Source organism: Mustela lutreola, chromosome 2 (assembly GCF_030435805.1).
Source record: "Mustela lutreola isolate mMusLut2 chromosome 2, mMusLut2.pri, whole genome shotgun sequence".
Classification (NCBI taxonomy): domain Eukaryota; kingdom Metazoa; phylum Chordata; class Mammalia; order Carnivora; family Mustelidae; genus Mustela; species Mustela lutreola.
In genome coordinates this window covers 219,776,077-219,802,217 of record NC_081291.1, presented here as the reverse complement: position 1 = coordinate 219,802,217, position 26,141 = coordinate 219,776,077, and the positions used below count along the sequence as shown (strand labels likewise).

General features: G+C 46.8%; 1 protein-coding gene across 1 annotated transcript in view; it reads right to left on the bottom strand.

Annotated features, from left to right (window-relative positions):
* The window catches only part of PCP4 (Purkinje cell protein 4), a 53,393-nt gene that overhangs the window by 17,311 nt on the left and 9,941 nt on the right, over positions 1 to 26,141 (bottom strand). Inside the window, exon 2 of the mRNA XM_059164761.1 lies at positions 10,525 to 10,576. Within this exon, the coding sequence (XP_059020744.1) occupies positions 10,525 to 10,576 (52 nt within the window). The remainder of the gene's footprint in view (positions 1 to 10,524; positions 10,577 to 26,141) is intronic.

Below are 26,141 nucleotides of genomic sequence, written 5' to 3'. Positions count from 1 at the left end.
TGCAATTTTTTCAAGCTTTTCTCCTCAGCTTTGCTCTCTGCCTGTCCTAACCATCGTCCTGTGGCTTTGGTTGGGTTCCTCCAACGGACGGCATGACAGACAATCCGAAGACAGAAAGAGAGATCTGGTCATTAAGTCCCTTGCCTCTTTCTCTGCCAACGTTGCAGATAAAATACAGACTGCCTATAAATTCAAACTTCAGGAAAAAACAATGAAAAATGTTTAGTATAACTATGTCCCAAACATGGCGTAGGACATACTTATACTTTAATTTTTTTTTAATTTTTATTTTTTGCTTATCTGACACTGAAATTTAATGGAGCGTCCCATACTTTTACTTTCTAAATCTGACAACCCTGTACGTCTGCACTGTTGGGCAGCTCAGGGATGTCCCTCAGCAGCAGGACACGGTCCCTGTCAGGCTGCCTCTCCAGACGTCTTCCCCTTCGCATTCAGGCGCCTCCCCTCCGCATTCAGGCGCCTCCCCTCAGGCTCTGCCATTGCTAGTCTGAGGTGCTGCACTGTTCTGTGTAGGTTTCCCTAAACCCTGTGCACATCTTTGCAAACAGTCCCTTTGTAGTTAACGCTCCTCCAGCTCCTCAGGGGTGGGGTGTGCCCTCCTCTCCCCCACCCCCAGGACCACGGCCTATCCATTTGTCACTAAGGACTTCTGGCCCCATTCTCCCAGCGCTGCTCTTTTAAAATACGCCCTGACTCCTTCTGATAACAATGTCTAGCACAGAGCAGGTGCTGAGCAAATACTTTTTCGAACAAATGTGCAGAAAAAGGCTGGAGTTGATCCTGTTTTGCAACATCTCTGTTCTGGTTTTTGAGAACCTAAAGGTACGCTTCCGGGAAAGATGACAGTCCTACCAGCAAGAAGACAGAACAGTCCGGAATGGCCTCGAAGGAGAGGAGGAGGGAGAGGATCGCTGACCGCCAGGCTAATAAAGAGGACAGGCGCAGGTCTGTAACAGACAGCCGCTGCCCCAGACTTAACAGCATAAACACAGGAAGTGCTTGTTCTGCCCACCGGTTCTGGAGGAGGGTGAGCTCAGCTGGGCACTTCTTGTGTGGAACCGTCCGTGTGCTGCAGCGAGAGGGTCCTGGGGCCAGAGGCACCTGGGAGGTATTACCACTCGTCTTGCAGTGGGGCTGGGAGAGACGGCGCCGTCCCGGGCTGGTCAGGCATGTCAGCCGCCGCTGCTTCGCACAGCTAGCCCGCGCTTTCTCACGATAGGACGGGTCCAGAGTATCAGGCTTCTCAGGTGGCCACTGCCTTCTCCCACAGCAAGCTTTTTCAGGGACAAAAAGTTCAAAGCTGCTGGTTTCTTAAGATCTAGGCCCAGAAACCCTGTGCACCCTGTCTGCTGTGTGCAGCTGGTCTAAGTCACACCTGTCCTGCTGTAAGAGAAGACTTAGAACTCCCGTCTCCATGGACCAAACACTTTGGAGCCCTCTCCAACCCTCTACAAAACACAATGCAAAACCAGAAATCACTCACCACTACAAAGGGCACACAAAGTGATGCAGGAGGATTCCCCCAGTCCCTTACGAAGTAAAGCAAGCACAGAGAGCGGGGAACTTTTGTGCTCCTTATGTGAAAAATGACTTAAATTCAAATTAATTGTTCATGCCCTAAAACGTTTCCAATTATCTATCTGCTATGCTTAAACCAGGACAGTGGTTTAGAAAGTACATAAGGAAAATGTATCATCATATGAACGGTACATATTGAGTAGTTTTAAAGGAAAAAGTTTGTATCTGGCGCCTTGTTAGAGGCTGACTTCCCAGCCAGGCAATGTGTGTAGGGCCCCACACTCAGCACTCAGCACAACGGGTTATCTTCCCCTTAATCATTCTTTAACTAAAGGGCTGTGTTTTCTCTTTCCCTGGACCCTGATGTTGGTGGCCCCATCCTTCACAGAGAGTGAAAAAGGCAAGGAGGTACCCGAGAACCCCCAGGAATGAGTTCGCTAGGTCTTGTCTTCAGAGCACACGGCTGGTGAATGGCTTTTGCTCACGTGACTGCTTCCAAAAAGCCGGCAAAGCCACCTGTCCTCTGCCTTAGCGACTCTGCCAGTCTGCTACACTAGGTTTTGCGCAGGCCAAAAATCAGAACAAAAACCCATTATCACAGTTTGAAGTAACTCTTAAGAGCATTCAGAGCCAAACCTGTTCTCAGCTTGCCTGAGTTAATGAACATCAGTCACTTCCCAAAAACAAGGAGAAGCCCTCTAAGGAGAAAAGAAAAATGTACGTGGAAACAAAATAGCGCTTTTTCTTGACTGGTCCAAATTAAACCAAATCGTCACAATTAATTAGTATTGATCAGGAGCTCCCACTCGTTACTGATGAAGAATGCGGGAAGAAACCAATCGATAGTGTTGAGGGGAATTTTCATAAGCTCACAACACGTCCCAGGAGCTCTCCCCAAAGCTCTGTTCTAGAGTCAGTGGCAAAGAGCTTTCTTTTTTTTCCTTTTCTCTTTCTTTTTTTTTTTTTTTTCAGCATAACAGTATTCATTGTTTTTTCATCACACCCAGTGCTCCATGCAATCCGTGCCCTCTATAATACCCACCACCTGGTACCCCGACCTCCCACCCCCCGCCCCTTCAAAACCCTCAGATTGTTTTTCAAAGTCCATAGTCTCTCATGATTCAGCTCCCCTTCCAATTTCCCTCAACTCCCTTCTCCTCTCGAACTCCCCATGTCCTCCATGCTATTTGTTATGCTCCACAAATAAGCGAAACCATATGATAATTGACTCTCTCTGCTTGACTTATTTCACTCAGCATCATCTCTTCCAGTCCCGTCCATGTAGCTACAAAAGTTGGGTATTCATCCTTTCTGATGGAGGCATCATACTCCATCGTGTATATGGACCACATCTTCCTTATCCATTCGTCCGTTGAAGGGCATCTTGGTTCCTTCCACAGTTTGGCGACTGAGGCCATTGCTGCTATAAACATTGGGGTACAGATGGCCCTTCTTTTCACGACATCTGTATCTTTGGGGTAAATACCCAGTAGTGCAATTTCAGGGTCATAGGGAAGCTCTATTTTTAATTTCTTGAGGAATTGGGAGACGCAGGGCGACGTCTGCCCCCGAGTTGAAGCGAGATCTGTGGTGGCTGGAAGGATGCCCAGGGAGACAGGTTACAGGGACCTCAAGGTTCCCTCTTCCTGCGTGTGGGAGGGCAGGTCCTGCCTGAGAGGGAGTTCAGTTTCTGAAGACAGTTCAGCCCACTATCTCCCAAGAACACCCTTTCTCAGGAAGGAACATTAGCATTCCCACATGCCTATGTAATCACAAACAAACTCACTAATAGGAAACCTACAAATTTAAACCATCTTATCAGAGAGCCCAGGCTGAGATTCAAGTCAGTTCTCTCCTCTGAAAAGCTGCTTGCTGTGCAAATTAATTCTATAAGTACAATTACGAGTGTTTCATATGCTTAAAAGAGCAAAATGTTTTCAAGCACTTGAGAAATGTTATTTCCATACGAATAATTGATGAGCAGAATATGAGATATCCCTGTGTCCCAGTTCAAGCAGGATTCCAGAGAAAAGAAGGATCACCATTTTCCTGCTCCGAGCTGCTTCTTGGGCTTAAAAAGATCTTACATGGCAATTCTTTCAACCTGACTTGTACCTTCAGGTTTCCGCTAAGGCATATGGGCCTTCTCCATACGATATGACACCGAGTTCTATCTTCAGCTGGTCTAAAGTTATCCAGTGTTCAATTTCACAAAGAAGGAAGGAAGGAAGGAGGGAGAGAGGAAGAAGAAGAAAGATACGGATAAGCCCATCAATTAGCATATCGTTTCAATGCGTTCATTTGAAAAATTAATGTGGCTGTCTCCATAATGAGTCTGACATCACATATATTTCCCAGAGGCCAGTAACTAGTTAACTAAGCGTTGAGGTGATGGTGCTGAGACTCTGGTTTCTGGATTGGCCAAGATGTAAGCCAGTCAGGCTCATTCTGTTCCAAGGGCTCAGACCACAGCCCACCCTTGGTGCCAGGTTGCAGCAAGACCCCAAGCCCAGAGCCATCTCAGGACCGAGTGTCCATGGAGACAATTTGTCTGCCCTGCTGGCCAGATGAGCACAACTTTCCTCCTGTGATTTGTGTGACCTTGGACAGATCACCGACATCACGAGGAGCATCACCTGACACGGCCTCCTACCCACCTCCCAAGGCTGCCAGGGAATGAAACAGAAGGTTGTTCATGAGAGCATTTTAAGCTATGCAAATGTACACAGAAGTAGAGACTGACAACGAGAAGCAGATACTGGGGTGCCTGGGTGGCTCAGTCGGTTAAGCAGCTGCCTTCAGCTCAGGTCATGATCCCAGAGCCCTGAGATCCCAGGATCCTGGGATCGAGCCCCATTGGGCTCCCTGCTCAGTGGAGAGCCTGCTTCTCCCTCTCCCTCTGCCTGCTGCTCTGTCTACCTGTACTCTCTCTGTGAAATAAATAATAAAATATTTTTTTTTTAAAAAAGGAGCAGATATCAACCTCCTCTCCTACTGATGACCCTTCAAGTGTGTTTACTCCGAAAACCGTGGATTCGAAGCACCACATCTATCCCAGGTCTGACATGCACACAGAAGTCATTAAAACACTCCACCTGGAGCACCCCCCTGCCAAAAAAAAAAAAAAAATCACTGGTACAACTAAGATTAACAGTAGTAAATTTCCTGTCGACACTAATCCCTAAAACAACCCTCACGTGGAATCGACTCACTTGTTGAACAATATTACCCAATGACCAGGTTTGTGTGCAGAGCCTGGTGGTTTAAAGGCCTGGCTTAATCAGCAACTCCAATTTCATTCTTCCTCCCTCTGGGTCTATATCAGAAACAACCTTGTGTGCCCATCCCTTCCTTCTGGAATACAGATCTTCTGTGCATTGCATGCTGACAGCAAAGAAGGGCATATCCCGCTGTAGTATTTGAACGCTGCGTTAGTGTTTTATCACTCTGGTTTTGAATTTCTTTTTTTTTTTTTTCCTGGTTGCTCTGAGTATGTTAAAAGAAAGAGAGGAAGGGCCCAGAGGCCCCAGATGGAGACCAGAGTCGTTTGATTTTTTCGCCTTGAAAGCTTCTTGTGTCTGAGGTGTTCGCGGCAACGTTCGCAATATGTCAGCACAGGCGAATTCTGGGCTTCCCGCAGCTCGAGGCTTGATCACACCAGCCGGAGACAGATTTAGAGCTTTCTGGCCTGGTGATCGGTGCACACCTGAGAGGTTGAGAACTTTGGGGAGGTGCTTCTCCGACCGCCAGGTGCAAGCTGTAAACATTCTAAACAGCATATTTCTGATACATGTTGCTGTGCAGCACCCCGAATTCTTTTTCTCCCCCTTTTCAAAGAGGAGTAGCAGAGGATGGAAAGTTCCCACCTCAGCTCCCGCTGAGGTTTAGGCAGAGTTGGCATATTAGATCTCCATGCGGAGCAGAGCGTCACAGAGCCCGGCTTCCAGATGCCTGCACACTCCAGACTGTGGGAACACAGGAAGGTTGCAAACCCACCCTACGGGCTACAACCTTCTCTCTCCCAGCCCCAAACTCTGGTCTCTACTACCCCGAACTTGAAGCGGAACCAGGTCACCTCCCTGCCTCATTCGTTGCCTGGTGTGACACCTCTGGAGGCTTTTTCTAGAAATTGCATTTCTTCCTGGTGCCTTCCATCCAAACGTCCTGTGCACAAAACCAGGATCCGCCAGGCAGCACCTCCTGCCAGACTGACTGTCCCTCTCGGTGGCGATGGTGAACACTCAGTCCCCTTTGTTCCTGGACACATCCTATTCCTGGTTCATCGTCCACCCTTGTACATGAGGTCTCAGTCCACACACCTCCCCAAACCGGGAAAGCTGGCAGCTTAGACGTCCTGGGCAAAATCTGCCCACGTCCACTTGCAGATATAAAAGGTTGGTCATCGTACACGAAGAACACCGAAAGAAAAGACGTTGCTTTCTCCTAAGTGATCTGGGGCTGAAAGGAGGCTGCTTTGGGGATAAATATGTGAGTTTCATTTCTTATTTGCACAATCACACCCAGATTAATGGTAGTGAATAAGTCTACGTATGAGCACAAATCCTCCGTCTCTCTCCCCACCGACTCGGTAACAGAAAAACAAAATACAGGGTGCGTGTGTGTGTGTTTTCTCAAATCCAAAGGAAAGATAAACTTAAATGTCCATGTGCCTGGGTTTCATTCAAAACAAAGAGAGGAGAGCACCCAGGACATTTTCTCTTAGTCACTGGTAGCAATCATACGGTCATGTCAAAGCCAACCGAACGCTATGTGATCCTAGAGTATCCCCACACCTACTAGAAGTTTCTCAAACCACCGCCTCTTTCCCATGAAGGGGGACACCTACCGAACACGGTGCCTGAGTTCTTTCTCAAGCACTCAAGCCTCGAAGAAATTACAGCCACAGTAAGCTGTCCAGGTGGTGCCAAATAACACCTTCCTTCTGGACATTTGCTCACAGCCTGGAGGGAGGGATCCTTTTGTTAAATCAGGTGCATCCGTGCCCCCACCCCCAAAGACAGAACTTTCTGGAAACAAATGCGTCACAGCTCACTAAATCCATTCCGGTTTTAGAAATTCAATTTAGCTTGGGTAAGCCTCCAGGCTCTGAAAGTAAGCTCAGCCAGGGGTTTATTATTCGTCAATCTTTCCTTCATGTTGGAGGCCTCCCAGTGGCCACTCTCCTTCCAGTATTTTCCGACTTTCTCTGTCAATAAAACCTTTAACTCCTGGAGTCCCTCTGAAGAACAAGCATCAAAATAAAGATCAGGACATCAAGGAAAATTGCTGTCTTGCCAAAAACAAAAAGCCAAAAACAAAACAAACAGACACACACACACAAACAACAAACAAACAAACAAACAAAAATGAAACAAAAACACCTTTTGCTTTTGTCCCAACTGGTGATTGGAGGTGAATAATCGGTTGTGTCTGTCTTGATGAATGCAGTTGAGTTTAACACCGCAAATGAGTCATAACTGGAGCTGTATGAACTATCATTTCACTCCAGGAGGGTAACAAACAAAGTTCTTGGTCTCAACTAATCAAGTAGTGAAAGTACTTTGTTCATAGAGGAATGAAAATCTCTGGGCCAACAAAAGCCTAATGAATTCACTTTTTTTTTTAAGATTTTTATTTTATTTATCTGACACACAGAGAGATCACAAGTAGGCAGAAAGGCAGGCAGAGAGAGAGGCAAGCAGGCTCCCCGCTGAGCAGAGAGCCCGACTCGGGGCTCCATCCCAGGACCCTGGGACCATGACCTGAGCCAAAGGCAGAGGCTTAAACCCACTGAGACACCCAGGCACCCCATGAATTCACTTTTTAATTAAAAACAATAATAACCCTAAAATTTACAAACAACCTGTCTCCATACTGCCGACGTGATGAAGACTATCTGGGCTTGCTGGGCTGTGTATGCAGAGGTTGGTACCCAGGGGCATCCTGGATGTGGAGTGGGTAAGTATCCTATTGCACATCCATAAACACCACAGTGGCAACACCACCTGTAAAAATAATCTTGGAATACCAAGATCCTAGATTCCCTGTCAGTGGAACTCTTGGGATAGTGTTTAATGTAACAAAATTCCAACAGAGTCAACAATTAAGATCCCTCTGGACTCTTCATGTATCCAACATGTGTCTTCTGTGATCTGAACTAGAATTTCGATGCACTCATAACTCACTGCCATGGTCTTCATTACTTTAAGTGTTAAATGGAAGCCTAAAGCAAATTTATAATAGTTGAAATAAGAACACTTTGATTTGTAGACAACTAATGATCATTTCATGATTAATTGACTACTACCCAACTCTCCTGACATTTTGGTGTTCTGTGCTCCATGGTCCCACTTCCGTGGGTCCCTGTTCCTTCCACACATGTGGGCAGCTTCATTTGTGCTAATGGGAAATAGACATTCAACTAAAAGGTCTCTTGAGACACCTGTGATGACAGAGTAAAATAGTTTGAATTTCAATGGGATGTAATAATAGGTTAAAACAAATTCTTAGATGATATTCTCATATTACAAATTTAAGAACAAGGAAGGAAGTGACTTAGATTTTTAGGGAAAATGTCTTTTAGACCAAGTCTTTACCCCAATCACTGTTGGGTTGTTAGTACTTTTGTCTTTGTCCATTTTTAGAGGCAAAACACAAACTCAATAGCATAATAAAATGTTGTGTACATATATCACCTGTGAGCAATTCTTCTGAAATCGAAGGACAATGTATTACAGCATTTTTGTTCTACGATTACTGAATAATCTCTAATTCTAAACATTCCTTTTTCTACTCAGAAGTGAATGTCCTTTAATATCTAGAATTATATAAAGGAAAGCTTTATCCTCAGCACCTTGAGTTTTTCTTTCCATTGATTTCCATACCTCCAGAAAAGACACATTTGATTTGCACTAGAAGGGATCAGTTTGGGGCTAAAAAAATGTCATGCCTCAGAACAGCAGAAAGTCGTGTCTTCTGCAACAGCTGATACGTCTCTCTGGTGCAAAGCCCTGAGCATGTAGACATGCTTCGTAGGACCCATCGGACAGAGGCCAGGATAGAGCTAGGGGGCGGAGGCAGTGAACACGAGGGGTCTGAGCCAGGCCTCTGCCTGATTCTCAGAGTCCAGACTCCTCACACGTGATACGGGAGTCACACCGGAGCAGCAATGCTCAGAGTGTGAACCAGGTACTCTGGGGGCGGGGCCCTCTTCTGAGAAGCGCTCAGATCAGAATTAATTTTTAGAGTACTAAGGTATGACTTGCTTTTTCCAACCTCGTTCTCAGGAGCTCACAGTGGAATTTTCCTGAGCCAACATGACATGTGATACCACAGGATGAAATGCAGAGGCAGCTCCCTGTCTTCTAGTAAAGCCAGACATTAAAAAGATTTGAAAAAAAAAAAAAAAAAAAAGTAAAACACTGCTAAAACACTATCCTTTTGCTAAATAGTATTTTTTTTTCCGTTTTGGAAAATGTCATTATTTTTCCACTTAAAATCTTACTTACATGAATATGTCATGGGTTATTATTATTATTATATTATTTTTATAAAATTAATATGTAAACCTTTTTTAAAATGTCTCCTTTTTAACTTCTAATATGGGAACCAACCCCAAGACCCCATTCTCAGGGTCTTCAAGAATTTTTAAGGATGGAGAAAGCCAGAGAGCAAAAGCAAGCAGGTCACTCAGAAGTCTTTTGACTGTAAGGATCCTGAAGCTGTGGGGCCAGCAGAGGGCCTCTGGAAAGACATGGCTACGAATCCACAAGCCAGGGAGACCAGCAAGCTGCTGGGGGTCCTCTGCCTTCCTGTGTGTGCGTAGCGCTCATGTTGTCCCTCTCTGCTCTCTGACATCTGTGCCAGCAGCCCACCCCGACTCACACGGGGAAGCCAGGAAGGGCCCCCAGCTCCCATAGATTGGGACACACTGACTCATTCGCATAACGACCTCTTACCCTGGGGTCAGCACACTGACCCTGCCCAATGGGACGGCCTGAAGCAGGCGAGTGAGTCGGGAGGCCGCAGAGGAGGAAAGCACTAGCACAGAAGAACATTCCAGCACCCGAGTATTGCCCAGGCCCCAGCGCAGACCTGGCAGAGGACCCTGAAGGCCCCCAGGGAGTTTCTCACACCTGGTGTGGAGATCGGCATTACCCAGGACAGGGGCAGCAGGCACAGGCACAAATCCCACACAGCATGAAGCAGGACCCGTAGCCCCCAAAAGCGAGTTCATTTCATAATCAGCAAGAAGTACAAACATCCAGAATCTAACTTCACCCGGAACACGAACACGCAACCTCCCTTCACCCCGCTGAAGCTGGGGCGCTGGGCTCACACCCAGCTGGGTCTTCTTGCAAGTCCACCCTCTTCCTAGTCGCAGTCACAGCCAGCACCCCCTCTCCGAGCCTCAGGCCCCACAAATACAGTGATGGCTCCCACAGGCCAAGGCCAGCATGGAGACTGGCCCCGGACGCACACGCTCTGGCCTCTAGCACCCATTCCCGTTCGCTGGGAACTCACTGCTGCCCCTCCCCGATCCTGACCTTCTGGGGCCCACACTGTGCTCTGGGTCCTAGCGGGGCCTGAAGCAGACTGTAGAGGCTCCCGTCAGGAGTTGAGCACTTCACAGCTTTCAAAGCACTTATCTCATTTGATCTCATTTTAATCTCACAACAACTCTGATGATTCTCACCAGCCCTAATGAAGAAAGCACAGAACTATATTTGCATTGTAATTATCACGCTGCCCAAAACGAGAGTCCTCCTTTGGGAAGGAAACTGCTCCTATCACTGCATTTAGCAGGCTTGGTTTTCTTTGTCAAACCAGACCACAGTGCTCTCTCTTTGCTCAGATCCCCTGTAACCCGAAGCACAAACACGTGGACTAGGCTGGTTTGCACGGAAGGCACCACCCACATCTGCCACGGGCGCAAGGCTGCAGACGGTACACGAGGAGATATCCGGGTGATTCATGTCATCTTACCATTTTCGCCAGATGTCTTGTCTTTTCCATTGGTCGCGCCAGCACCTTGTCGCTAAAGGCATAAAAAGAAGGAGGGGAAAGAAATTATCGGATATATTCAGGATTATTTTTGTCACTTCTAATATTTCAAATACCTGTTGCATTATATCATGTTCTATGTTACTGAGCTCAGGTGGTAAAAACATGGGGCACATGAGACCAAGAAAGGGTCAAGCCCAGAAAGGATCTATTGGAGTCACACAGACTGCCCCCCTCGCCCACATCCAAGGAACACCAGACGGGAAGCTACTGTTGATGGAGGAAAACCTCATCCAAAAAATGAGGAAAATAGCCAAATGTGAGAAAATGAGAACTGTCACTTTTGTCAGTGATCGCCCCTACACCGTTATGCTCTCATTCCAATCCCAATGTCCAGGTCAAAAGAATATTAATCAACTGAAAAAATATTGGGTTTGTAGTCTGAGTTTCTCCTACTGTTGAGTCATCTGTCTGTCATTGTGTAAGCCTACTTTGTGCATTTTCATTTTACCAGGTCCACCAGGAGTACGAAAATTTTATGGTCAGTCTTGGATCATGGGGCAAGAGTTTCTGTGAGGTCTGGGGAGCTGTTATACATGTCAACATACAAGCATGTTTCCTCAAACCTTACCCAACTACTATCTTTAAATAACATGGTGTTCAGAATGGTTCTAGTTCACAGAGACAGAAGTATTGTGGAAATCCAATTTTCTGGTCATTATTGAAAGAAAATATGCTTCAAGTCAAAAAAGATTGCAGGGGCGCCTGGGTGGCTCAGTGGGTTAAGCCTCTGCCTTTGGCTCAGGTCATGATCTCAGGGTCCTGGGATCGAGCCCCACATCGGGCTCTCTGCTCAGCGGGGAGCTTGCTTCCCCCTCTCTCTCCGCCTGCCTCTCTGCCTACTTGTGATCTCTGTCTGTCAAAAATAAATAAATAAATAAAATATTTTTTAAAAATATTGCAGAGATTATGAAGTCTCTAATTTTCAGGTGAAGAAAATGCAACCAGGAAGGGAGCCTGATTTGTCTAAGATCAGAAGCTAGTTGGTGACACAGTGGAGACTAGAGACAGGACTTTGGTGCGCAGAGATGAGAGACCTGCAGGGGTTGTCTTGGTTACAAAACTATTTAAATAAGATCCTGGGAAGAGAAGCAGAGCACTGGACAAGGAGGAAACCATTATAGGTGACTCTCACTAGGGGGTAAAAATTTCCTCAAAATGTATATTTCTGTCCCACCTAAAAACAGTATCATAAAAAAATGATTACCAGCTCCCATTAGTGTCCAATGTTGTCATGAGACACTCCCAGATCCTTAGTCAACCCTTTATTAACAGTAGATGGGTCATCTGGAAAAATCTTGCTTTCAGGTTCTGGTTCGTGTAAATGAATAGGGTGAATGATAAAGACCCATGTTAACCAGTTAACCATCCCTGTGTACCCCCCTTCCGGCCTTGTGCAGAGGATAACTTGAGAGAATGTGATCAAACCAAGTATCCCGGTGTCATCAAGCCCACCCCACCCCCCAACCCAGTCACCATGAAGTGCAAAGGCCCACCCAATCCAGTCCCATTCTGAGAAGATAAACCAACTCTCTGTGGCAGGAGTGGAAGTAAAAGCCACAAGTTGGAAAGGTTATATCAATGTGGGCCCTGTCTTCATATCTAATGTAGAACATCTTGAATTTTCGGAACACTAGATCTGTCCGTGTGTTCCCATGGAGAATGGCTGTAGTTTAGCCAAACACTAACTGTTCTACAAACTTCATTTAGGTCCCAAGTCATGGCATTGTTACCTCAACAGTCAACCAAGAATATATATCATCTTCACTTAAATAAATGACACATTTCTTAAATATGGTAGATTTGCAAGTAAAACACCCCTTTCTTCTTGCCCTGTGTTGAAGTGCCCTCTTCAACTGGAAGGCTGGTTTGGTTGCACTGAAGGGAATCAGGCCACCACTACAGAGGATCCAGCCAGCTACACGGCAGCTGTCAAAAACTGAACACTCCAGTGCTTAAACCCTCCATCCTTCCCCACATAATGCATAGATGAGTTGGGGGGAGAAAAGTGAATTTCAGAGACTAAAAGAACAGAGTTGTAGAGTTGAATAAAGTCAAAATTAAATGGAACACAAATGCAAAATAGGAGCGCACTCCACCCTCACTGTCTTTAAATACCTTAAACAGTGACACCTTTCAAATGTCATGAATACCTTGTTCCATAAAAGATCACATTTTAGAAACCCAAGGAAATCCAACATGAAATGCACGCAGGGGAGAAAAGGAGTTCATTTTTTCAGGATTTCTAAGACAGGGGTTTCTGTGTCAGATCTAATTTGATGGAGGCAGAACGAAACTGATAGATGTCTCAAGGAGACGGTATCTCAGATCAGAAAATGATCCCGATGAAAAAGAACTATTCTCTGGGAGTATCTCATTTCAGAATTCTCTCAGACCCTGCAGTATGTTTAAGGGGAAGGCTGAGTGGAGTGGGGAACTATCTGAGAGCTTGCTTCTTCTGGGGTGGGAGGGGCGTCTCTGGTGGTCATCACATAGGACTGTTTTATCACCATGATTCCATCTGCCCTTCGTCATGGCCCTTGGCACAGATGTTCTCATTAGGTTCTCTCCTGGTGAACTCCAGCCCCACCCTAGCAACTTTATGTTCATGAAACACTCCTGGCTGGGACCCTCCACTACACCTTGTCCCACTCCAGACCCAGCACCTTCTCCCAAGCTTTCCTAAGTGTCTGGAAGAATAACAGTCCCTTCCTTCTTTGGCCATCCGAAATCAGCAACCCTGCAGCTCAGACCAGCTCGATGCCCATCCCCCTCGGGCACAATGACATTCTCTCTTCCAACACGTCAAGATAGTGTCCCTGTCCTCCATCCCCAAGACCTCTTCAAGGGACAGAGGGTCTCATATGAGAAAGTGTATTCCACTCAATTTACTTTTAGAATCAGAAATATAAAAACTACTCCGCTTTTTAGAGCACAGACACATTTGCTTGGAAACTCCCTCTTTCTCTGTTGTCCTCATTTTGTCACTAGGAAATGCTAGATAGCCCTCTACGGATGCGACACAAGACATTCCGATTCCAACACTGAAGTAACCTCCTGCAGCAAGAGCTGGTGGCAGGCATGCCCGCTACGGAGTCTGCCGAGAGACAGGGAGGAGACTGGAGGGAACAAGGCAGAACCGCAGCCAGAGGACTGTCCCCAACCCTTAAACACTTTCCAAACAACTCACAGGGTTCTCAGAAGGGAGGCGTCCTTCCCCGGTGACATTAACTAATAAGAAGATAGCATTCCATTGAGGGTTGCTGGGGGGTGGCGGGGATGGGATGGGGTGACTGGGTTATGGACATGGGGGAGGGCATGTGCTACAGTGAGTGCTGTGAACTGTGTAAGACTAATGATTCACAGACCTGTACCCCTGAAACAGATAATACATGACATGTTAACTTAAAAAAAGAAGCTAGGACTCCAGAATTTAATAAACTCCCAATAAAAAGGAGCCCAGGTAAAGAATGGGTACATGATAGTTCTTTCTCATAACACGCCACGTATCCATAAAAAGTCAGGATTGGTACTTCAACATGTAAGTTTTGAGGTAATTTTTCTGACAGTCTCACTGCACCAGGGGCTACAGGAAAATAACAAAGAATATGTCTTTCATTTGGTTTCCCAGAACAGAGAGCCTGAGGCAAATGCTACAACTTTGTTAGAGAGGGCACGTGGACGAGGAGGCAGGAGGGAAGCGAGACTCATCCTCAAGTGCGCTTGCCAGCTGCAGCTGACAACGACCTCATCCCCTCCGAGAGTGGTGAGACCCCGTGGACCCCAGCAGGGAAAGGTCAGCGAGTAAGCCACCGGCCGCTGTCTCTCACCAGTCCAGTTCCTGCTGCTTCTCGACTGGGAGATGTCTCACAGCTGGCATCTACCAGGGGACAAGGAGGAAGTGCCCGGGCAGGAGATGCAGAGGTGGAGACACGTGGTGTGGCCAGGAGGGGCATGCTGTCACTTCACACCTGCCTGAAGCCTGTGGAGCCCACACGAAGCTGGCCACCCACGGGGTCCTCCCTGACAGAGTCAGAAGTGACATCTGAAGGGTGTCTGACTCAGCACATAAATTTGTCTGAGTGACTCTTTCAACCAAGTTGCAACATCACGGACAACCCGTTCCTATTCAGTACTCCACTCGTGGAACAGACCACGCTGACTTTCTGGTAAGTAAGTGGCTTTGAATCCATTTCTCTCTGCACTTTGAGCTTAGCATGGAGGTTGAAACATGTCTGATTATCTGTACGTGTGCAGGGTTCTACACACACCACTGGCACCTATGTCCTCACACGGCCAGCTTAGATAGAAAATGTGGCGATGTGGTGAGCCAGCTGACTGCACACTTGTGGCAAAAGCCACACTTTCTTCGAGAGGGAGCAACTGCATGACTTCTCAGTCCTCTATCCTTCCTTCTGCGATCCACCACAAAATCTTGGCGTTCTGGGAGTAGCCACTACCGGATAAAGTGAGTGAGGCAACGGCCTCGGACACAAAATTTAAGGGGGCACCAAAAAAGCCATCAGCCATTAATTAAGACCAACACTGCATGGGATCACTTACATATGGGATCTGAAAAAAGCAAGAAAGGAAGGAGGGAGAGAGAGGAAGGGAGACTCAAAGAAACAGAGTAGAATGGTGGACACCAGGGGTGGGGGATAGAGGGGTGGGGGATAGAGAAGAGATTGGTCAAAAGGTGGGGGATAGAGAAGAGATTGGTCAAAAGGTACAAACGTTCTAAGATGAATAGAGCGTGACGATCTCGTGAGCAACATGATCACTACATTGATAACACTGTTGTATCACTGAAATTTGCTAAGAGAGTAAAATTACGTGTTCCTACCAAAAAACAGAGGTAAATATGTCAGGTGAGGAATGGGGACATTAACCCGATGGTGGGAATCCGTCACAGTGTGCGCGTGTATCAAACCATCACATTGTTCGCCGCAAGCATGTTACAATTTTATTTGTCAATCACACCTCAATAAAGCTTTAAAAAGACAAAAAAAATTTTAAAGCAATATTTTAGAAAGTCAAAAGTACCGTAAAAAGTCATGATAAACAAGATGTCCACATTGTATGTGAAGGCAGGATCAACCAGTATTACTGACATTTCCTTTGGCCTCGGGGTCCACACGGCTCCCCCAGGCACTGGCCACTCATTCTCCCCAAAGTAACAGATTCAAGAAGTTATGTAATTTCAAGGATTTGGAAAATTACTTGAGTAAAGTTTTGAGAAACTTCCATTTCCAGCTCTTTCATGGGACACAACTACAGGTTATGAGTTCATGCTGTCATTTTTCGAGTTCTTATTATATGACTTCAGAATACTGAAGTGGGGGGAGCTCACCTTTCATGCTCTGCTATCGATACCTGTAGAATTGGGCATGCTAATCATACGTCATGGATGAAAGCAAATTACCAAAACCTCCTTCTGCTTCAGCGCAAACTCGGAACACTGAACAGTATGCCTCCTTGCAAAATTGTTCAGACAGTACATAGGGTTCCATCTTCAGGATGAGACACAGGTTTCCTTATCAAGTATTTACTTTACATTCCAGAAGTTTGAAGAGAACGAAATGTGAAATGAATTTTAGCAGGTTAAATTTCAGGTCCAAATGACAGTCTGAGAACATTGTCTGAACGTACATTCACAGCATTTAAATGGAATATTATTCAGCCGTCAAAAAGAATGAAATCTTGCCATTGGCAATGATGTGGATGGAACTAGAAGGTATCATGCTCACCAAAACAAATCAGTCAGAAAAAGACAAGTACTATATGATTTCACTCTCTCGTGGAACTTGAGAAACAAAACGGATGAACATGGGGGAAGGGAAGGAAAAATAAAATAAGACAAAAACAGAAAGAAAGACAAACCATAAGGGATGCTGAACTCTAGGAATTAAACTGTGGGTTACTGGAGAGGGGAGGGGGTAACTGGGGGATGAGCATTCAGGATGGCACGTGATGTAATGAGCGCTGCGTGTTATACACAGCTGATGAATCACTAAATTCTACCTCTGAAACTAAAAATTAATTAATTAATTAATATAAGTATATGAATCTGTGTTGTATCTTTATTGGTTTGATGTTTAATTTAGTGGCATGATTTGACCAGAGGTTCTCCACTTCCAAAGCCTCCATAGGCTTGGAGAACAAAGAACCTTCTCAAGTGAACGTCCCAGGCCATCCCCAAGGTCAGCAAGGCCTCACCTATTCTTCACCCCTGTTCCCCAGTCCCTGCAAGAGGCTAGACCAGTGACAGTGAAAGAGGTTGCTCACTGGCCTGGCATCAGCCTCTCACTGCTGCCACAGAAGAAAAATACTCCAGTTTAAGAATTTTGATCTCTCCCAGGCTAAGAAATAAAAGATCCTTCACAAAAGCAGATTGTCAAAATTGGGTACATTCACCATTGTGCAGGCCCATCAGCAGTGACAGTTATGGATTCAGTGCCAGACAGATGCCTGGACTCAGCCTGGGTGAGAGACTCGTTCCTGGACCGTTCACTTTCTGCAGTGAGCCAGCCACTGGCCTGGGCCCGAGTGTCCCAGGAGAAGGGCACATTCTCTGACTTAGTTTGGCTCACAACCTGGAGGGACACACAGAGAATAAACCAATCATGTCTATGAGCTGGGTAAGAGCTTGACCCAGGATGACTAAGATCTGCGCAGAGGTAAGGGACTAGGGCTCACCAGAGTGAGTGGGAGTCAACGGGGGCTTTTCCACATCTTGATCAGTGTGAGTCATGGTGCCCCCACCCCTGCTGTGCATCTCTGAGGACATCCCTTACTGGAGTCTCTGCTCCCGCCTCTGAGAAGGAACCGTCATAACCACTGGCCCCTGCCGGCTGCACGTCAGAACCCGGCTGCAAGGAGGCATGCTTGCATGTTGGCAAAACTTGCATGCTTGCAAGTTTTTCAGAGGTGGTGTAACCCGGTGATATCAAGTAGATGCATGTCTACAACAAAAGAAAGAAGTTGTTTGAAGGCATCTTCATTGCGCACGCACGTGTGTGTGTGTGTGTGTGTGTGTGTGTGTGTGTGTGTGTGTGTTTTCTTTTTTAAGCACTTTGCTCTCTGTTTCCAACATCCGGCCTCTCTTGGATTCTGTCTACCAAGTAGTTGCAGAGATTTGGCAAAAGAACGAAAGAAAAATCCGTCTCATTCCCATGATGGCTTGGAAGCTCTTGTTAGAAACTGCTACTTAACACCGTCTATCCCCAGGGATACATTTTCGCCCAAGTAATTTTTCTCCTCGGGGCTGTCTTCTTTTCGTGCTGTTGTTGTATTCGTATTTCCAATCGTTGCAGGGTTTCTAGCTCCCCTGAAATGGTAGCATCGTGAAGAGCAGTTTCTCAGATGGGTCCTAAATAAGAGGAAAAACACGAATCTTCCTATCTGTGATGCGGGCTATGCTCAGGGGCCATGACGTTTGGAACATCGCAGGTTCTTCCCAGAATCGACGCCTTGCCCTGGGGAAACATCAAGACGGGGATTGTCCCTGAAGATCTCAGCTGACCCTTCCCAGCACTTTTTGTGTTTTCTTTTGCTCACCATGTTAATGAAGAAATAAAAATGTGTGTTTCTATGGTATTATATTTAACATTTTATTGACAGAGTTTCATGAGTCTCTTGAATGAAATATCAGACTTTAAATGAACAGGGAGCAAAACAACGGCCACGGCACCGTGAAGTGGGCTGAGCAGCTAGGTTGACCAGCAGGAAGTTGATGACTGCTTGGGGCCACCACAGTCATTGAACAGGTGGCTTCTCAGGAACATCAAAGGCACATCATTAAAGCTGCTTCCAAATCAAAGTCCCTGAATTTGTCTGAAGAGCAGAAGAGACTTTCAGGCCAACATTGCGTGGTAAGTATAGGACAGATTTCATTTCTTGGCACTGATATTTTAAATCACCTATAATTCTCCAATCCAAAAATGGAGCAGTAAAACTCCACTAATTTAATCCCTGAAGGTGTGGAAACTAATTGCAAACGAGACTTCAGCTGGAAGGGTTTAAAAAAACAATCATTGGTTAAAAGAAAAAGAGATGGGATCCTCACAGACAAGGGCACTAACCTTTGTACTTCTTCCTCATCCCCCTCCAGGTGCTCGCCAGCATTGGGCAAGACCCACAGGCCAAAATTCCACCCCAGAAGCTCTATTCTGCCCTTAGCATCTTTAGCCTGACCTTTATGGTAATAGAAGTAATTAGCATTGCTGTGGTTTACGCAGACCATTTTTAGGGATCTGTGTGTGGTTTGTCTTATTGAAATTCACTTTATACTTTGTCCTACAGCCATATTTTAATCTTTTTAAGATTTTATTTATTCATTTGAAAGAGAGAGAGCACGAGCTGGAAAGCAGCGGGAGAAGAAGGAGCAGAGTCTCTGCTGAGCAGGGAGCCCGAGGTGGGACTCGATCCCGGGACTCGATCCCGGGACTCGAGGATCATGACCTGAGCCGAAGAGAGATCCTTAACCACCTGAGCTACCCAGGCCCCCCTACACCCGTATCTTTTAATTAGTATTTTTCACCCTTAAAAACCTTTCCTGTGCTGATTTTCTTTGTTAAATAACACTTTTTTTTTCATTTATAAAATAGGATATGGTCATTATGAAAATTTCGGAAAATAAATGTACTTTGCTCTGTGGCAAGGGAGTCTCCCTAGCCCTCTCTCCCAGATGGGCCTGGTGAGCAGGTGGCCGAGTGTCCACTTAGAGAGCAGGACAGAAGCCCACTTAAAGACCAGGCAGCAGCTGCTGTCACCGAGCATTCTCTCGGCAGTTTGAGACTCAGGAGTGATTCGCAAGGACCGGAACTGTCCTCACTCCCCTGATCGTTTCCCTACACTCCTACCGCTTCAGCTGTCAGTCACAAAACACCTATGCAGGCCTCGGTGACTGTGGTAATCTCAAGGCAGTGCGGATAGCTTACACCATAAATTGGGATTATTTTTATTTAGGGTGTGATGGTGAAGAAAGTAGGCTCTGGAGCTAACGGGGAGCAAAGAGCAGAATCTAAAGACACACAAAGAACTTTATGGGGCAGCAGGACAGTCTGCGGCAGGACCGTCTGTGATAGGACAGTCAGCGGTAAAACAACAGTCTGTATCTCAGTGCTTAGAAAGCAATCGTGTCAAAACTCATCAGCTATAAACCTAACAAGGTAGCTTTTACTATCTGCAAATTATACCTTTATAAATACGACTAAAAAAAGAAAGAAAGACAAAAGAAAAGTAAGGGAAGTCTCCTGCAATCCTGGAATTACACTGTCCAGACTCTCCCAGTGCTGCCCCTTAGCCGCTGTGGGACCCTGCGCAGGTCACTTGCTTCTCTACGCCTCAGTTTCCACTTCCATGAAGCCAGAACGCTACACCTCCTTCATCAGGCTCAGAGAATTACATATGATGCAAATGGTCTCAGGGCACAGGCCTGGGCCCTGAAAGGAACCAGAGGGCAAAGCAACAGGAAGCCAGGCTTCAAAAGAGGTCTGCCTCTCGCGTTTCCGTTGTGTTCCATTTGCAGTGGGCTAAGGTATGAAAGCACATTGGGCCCAGCAGTTTGGGGACCAGAAGGAACACCAGCTCCTACACGTGACCCTGAACCAGTGATTTTACTCCTCAGAGCTCGGCATCTTCATATGCTCAGCTTCTTCTCCATGAAGGAGTAAAATAAATTAAATTACATTAAGTCAAATTACATGAAATTACATTAAATTAAAACTTAGCTCACATGGCTATTATGAGAATGTAAAGAGAGAATATTGGGATTGGTGATGATTTTTTTCACCGAGTAGGTAGTCTGTGCTTCTTAGTTATTATTAATTTCAGGTGGGCCTCTAATCCCAGTGTGGATGTGCTGTGTGTGTTGATACAGAGGACAGCTTGTGTTTTTTCCCAGAAAGAAAAGACGTGAGAAGAGGGTAGGATGGCGACCAGTGGCAGAGGGGGAGGGGGGTGGCCGCCGGGAGGCGGGAGCGGTCCTGCGGGCCCCTGTGTGAAGCGAATTCATCTGCAGAGACCCGCACGGTGGAGGCTGAGAAGGAAGCATCAGCCGATACACAGCCTCTCTACTGACCCCACCAAGAGCAGAACTAGTCTGCCCTGAGGGTCCTGGGAAGTCCCATGGATCTGTAAGTTTCCAGAAGGATCCATGAACGTGGACGTCATCATTCACCTTCCACATCTGATCTGCATCTAGAGCAACGCTTCTCCATCTGCCCTTCCTTCGTTGCCTTCCTATCGTGGTGGCAACTGCTTAGAATATCCTCAGAATAACGGTCATCGGGGTAAAGGGCAGATGCTTCTCCGACAGCTGCCGTGACCCAGCAAGAGATAAAAGCCGGCTCTCCAACAAAGACACAGAGACCCCAACATGCACTACTTCCCGGAGTGCACCCAGAAGACACCAGAGCCACGTGGAGCAGAAAAGGGCAGCGGACACTGGCTCTGCTCCCCACCCCGGGAGCTACAGCCGGTCAGCCCAAAGCCGTGAGAAAGAAGGAGTTGGAAAAGCATCTACAAAAGATAATGGTAAAGGCAAACCCTGAGATGAGCCTCTAAACTACGTCAGTAAAGGACAAGTCGATCTTGTACAGATGATGATGGGGGCAAAAACCAACAGGCATGGCTGGGACGAAATGAGACCTGGACTGTATCACTGGGAAAACACCAAGCCTGCCCGTCCCTCCTCTAGTCATATTATTTTTAGGGCACTTTTATATGTCAAAAGCCAGAGAAGATGTGAGGCCAGACGGTCCACGTCCCCCCAGGTTACAGAGGCCCCAGAGAAAGACCTCTGTGCTTTGCTTTCAGCACTAAACACCGGCATTCTACCCCTCCCTCCCTTCCCCAGAATGGCTGGTAAAGCCCAGTGCGAGGTGCAGTCAGGTGAATGCCGAAGACCGCAGGATGAACTTGCCCTCAGAGCCGGGAGAATCTTGGCCTGCTGAGCCCTAACCAGCCACCCCTCCCAGGCCCTGCATGGCCATCCGCCACGGCCACACGTTTCCACCATGGCTGAGCCCCCCATGATGTAAGGCTGCACTCAGCTTCCTCATCAAGTGAACAAAACGCGCTGCAGGAGAGGGGAGAGTCTCATCCAGATCCACGGCTAGCCAAGAGAAGCCCCATTTAAGTGGGCTTGAGTGAGAGATCATGCTTCCAGGTTTGGCAAAGCCTTCCTTCTTTGCACCAAGGCAGCAGGCTCCATCTCTGCAAAGCAACAGTGGAACGCTACTGTAGCAACAATCCTAGGACGTGGAAAGGACAACCAGTCCCATTTAATGGATGCAAAATTTGAGGCACAGAGGGAGAGACGCAGTGACTTACTTGCCCAAGGATCTACCGCTGCTCATCTGCAAGGGAAGGAGTGTGGACGTAGGCAGACTGCTCTGGGCGTCTGCACACCTGCTGCTTCATCTTGCCCGTGTAGAGGGTGCAATTTGGCTTGGAAGATGGAAGATCTGACTTTGATGACCCCCTGTGCCATCAATGGCACAAATATTTTATGCCTGGACCCGTCTGGTGGCAGAGTGGGGGTTGTGCTTCCTGAACCTCCTCCTCACTCCCCCTCAGTGTGGAAATCCACATCACCCCACATGCTGTGTGTATGAAATTGCATCGCCAGTTTCAGGGGAAAGATGGGGTGAACATACTTCACAGGATTGCCAGGGAGCCCGGTCACCACGGTGCAGTGTTCAGCCCATTCAGACCCCAGACCTGCAGACGTGCTTCCCACGCCCGTGAGAACGGGGCTTGGGGAATGTGCGGACAGCTCTCACTCCGTAGCTCCCTCTGTCTAGGTGTCCTGATTTATTTCTCACACATTGAACTAGTTCTGCGCACTCCCCTCTGCGCACTCCTCCGAGGGAAGCTGAAGCTCCGGGCTCGTGTGCGGACTCCTTGTGATAAGGCTCAGACGGTAACCCGGCACGCTCCTCGGCGTGCTTCTCCCCGAGGGGGTGTTCTGAGGCTGCAGAAACCGGAGGTTTTCTTTTTTGGTAATGAAGAGGCAGCCAGATTTTCTCCCCCACTCAACTAAAACGAAAATAGCTTCAGAACACGTAGAAGTCTGAGGTTGTGTACTTCTGGAAGAAAGGGGATTGCTTTGTCATAAATCAGCTGTCATGGCTCAGGGAGTGAACGGAGACAGATTAGAAGACCAGATGAAGGTGGACAGGCCATCTGATCAGCTGCACCCCAGGGAGGTGAAAATTCTAGCAATCTCCGCACTGAAGATGAAATGCACGCATACCCAGCACCAACACCAACACCACCTACCAGCTCAGTCTCATGCTCTACCTCCTTCTCGGTGGATAGTGGCTCCCTGCCTTATTTCCAAGTCCCCCCAAAATCCAGAGCCATGTAATCTGCTGGAAAACAAGCCCAGGTGTGACTTAGGTCAAGGTCGTCTTCCTGGGTCGGGGTTGATCCAGGCGACTGACGCTCATGCCATGGTACGGCTTTGTATCTGCACATCCTGACCCGGCTCCTGCTCTGATGAGACCCTTTGCTTCCCAAGCATGAAGCGTCTCTTTAATTGAACACGCCTCATACTCCTGCTCTCCGTGTCCCTTCCCCCCCAGGGAAGAAAACGTGATGTAGCAGGTACCTCGGCGCAAGCTGGCCGCCCACCGCATCCATCTGAATCAATGGTCAGCACTCCATAAAGTCATTTTGAATTGGAGTGCAGGGAGTTTTCCAGACTGGGGTCACAGTTTTGCATTTACATGGTCTTTTAAAAAAATGTATGCTTTCCAAGTGCTTTATAATCAAAGTTATTCCTCCAACCTCGAAGCAGTCCTGGGCAGTCAGCCAGCATCACCTGGTTTCTTGGGCAAGCATGCTGCTAGGTGGGCTTGCTCAGAACCAGCCTAGATGCTCCCTCTGACTCAGCAGGAAGACCCTCCAGCCACCTGCTCCCGTGGGCAGGCATGGGCCATTCTGAAAACATCCTGAGTGAGGGAAGAATACATAAAAGTCTCCTGACATTGCCAAGGGATAAAAATGCTTCATCAGAGCACACACTCTCTCCCTCTCCTTCTCTCTCGCTCTCCACTAAAAAGCAATCAGGAAGCCCCCAGCTTCACCCACAGCCAGCCTCCTGGCCATGTGACCTGTGCAGTCACATAGGGCCTCTGGCTCATAAAAGCCCCAAGCTTGGCTTAACACTCTGTCATCATGGTTTTGAAATTCCTTTTTTGTTTTTTTTAATATTTTGGAAGAAAGGTTGTTTTTGGTTTTGGTTTTTGTTGTTGCTGTTGTTTTGTGTTTTGTTTGTTTGTTTGTTTGTCAGAGAGAGAGAGAGAGAGAGCAAGCACAGGAGTTGGGGGGAGGGGCAGAGGGAGAAGCAGGCTCTGCATTGAGCAGAGAGCTGGATGTGGGACTCCATCCAAGGACCCTGGGATCATGACATGCACCAAAGGCAGACGCTTAACCCACTGAGCCACCCAGGCGTCCCGGTCTTGAAATTCTTAATAAGGCTTTCCTTGGAGCCCCCACATGTCTGTTTTTCCCTGGGGCCCCACACACGTGCCACTGTCCTGCCCTACTGGCCAAATATGGACTTCCCCAGGACTGTCCAGCTCTGTCTGAGCCACCATCACCTCAGAAGGCATCTTATGAGGAAGTAGACAGGAGCAAACAACCCCACAGCTGCTGCTCGTCTTGAAATTGCCTCATTGCTGGTGGAGATCTGCCTGACTCCTCAGTCCCTGTCTTTCCTCCTTGTGGAAATATGCAAGGGACCCGGGAGAGAGAGTCAGGTGTCCCCCCAAGGGCACTGCTTACAGTACTGAAGTTACAACAGGATGCTGCCTTTATGCGTTTGTCATGTAAGAATTCAAAATCCTCGTCCCAAATTCCATGGTCAGGGAGCTCTCGCGTGAATTTCAGCCAAATCTGGCTCTCAGCAAGAACGCAGCAAGAAAAAAGGTGGCGTGGAAATTCACTAAATAGTGCCCCAGGATGAGTCCTCCTTAAAGATGGAACGGATTAAATCCAGATGAAAAGACAAGAGTAAACTCGCATGAGGTATTTGGTGGAGGGATTTGACAAATTGCTACATCTATTTTAAGAAAATATTTTCCCGAATAGGTGAAATAGCTCACATTTCTGAGGTATAGAACATTGCCAGAAATAATATTTGCGATGTGGCACCGTATTATCTCTGTATTTTGACAGGACTTATGCATATGTGAGAACAGAGTTATAAATATCAGGATGAGCCCATGCCTTGAATCAACTCCAAAGAGAAGAAGCCACTCAGAATGGTGAGGAATCCACCAGGGGCTCTGAGATGCAACGTGAGCTGTGATATCTTGCCCTGGACAAGCGTTAATACTCGTATGGAAGGAGGGCTACAGGCATATCTGAATTCACTTAGGCATTTCTCACAAGCAGAACATGGAACTTTCAAAATGCAACAATAGGCACAATTTGCACAATTCCAAAAGTCTTCTTGACGATACACATGTAATCTGCTTCCAATGTCCTAAAGAGATGACTCACTGAACACTTTTAAAGGAAGACATGATAATTTAATAGAACCTAAGTATCCATTGATAAGGTTGGGAAAATGACACATTTAAAGCAATTTGTATCATCAGGCAAGAGGTAGAAATCAACTATAGTATCATAATGGATATGTATCTGTTCCTCAGACTTGAAGATTGCTAAATTGTCATGTGGTTCTAAAATCCATGAATTTTCAGACTAACCATTAGCCATGGTGGTTATTCCTCAGTCAATATGTACTGAGATCCTACTTCTAGAAGCATTGACTCTATGGGGAAGGTCCCCTGAACCCTTCCTTCCTCTCCTTCCTACAACAATGGCACTAGTCAGTGTTTCCACGAGTTTATACAGTGACCACATGTGAAGTTGGGTTAATTTCACAGGATTCTGTCTCCCTGGATAGCCTCTAAGCTCGGTGAGAGGTACGGGCCATGTCTTCTTCGTTCACCCAGCACAGCGTGCAACATGTATAGATTCCCCATCCACGTGGGTTGAAGGGCAGGTACCAGAGAGAGGAAAAGTGTAGAAGACATAGTTTCTGTTTTAAAGGTTCCCACTCTAGAAGGCAGGAGGAAACATGGCTGACAAAATATGTGATGATACACACAATGGTTTTGATCAAAGGGCTGCCATTCTCTGAGCAAAGGTTTTTTTAAGAGTTCTATTTGAGGGGTTCAGATGCTCTTTCTTACTCAAACAGAGATGGGGGGGGGGGGTAAGGCAAGAAATGAAAGTGATTGATGTAAAGACAAAGTCAAGGAAATTGGCAGGCAAGTCAGAAGACGGTCAGCGTCAGTCTCAACAAGGAACTTCATGGTAGCCGTGCACCAACGCTCACTGACCTCTCCTTACATTATTGGGACAAGAGTTGAGGTTCAGAGTGCACAGTTGAACCTCTAGAAATAAAGTGGAAGACCTGGGGGCAGAAAGAATGACTTCACCAAGATTTCTGTAGCTGCTCTTTTTTTACTCAAGGCTAATAAAAAAAAAAAAAATCCAGGATAATACTGTTTTTCATA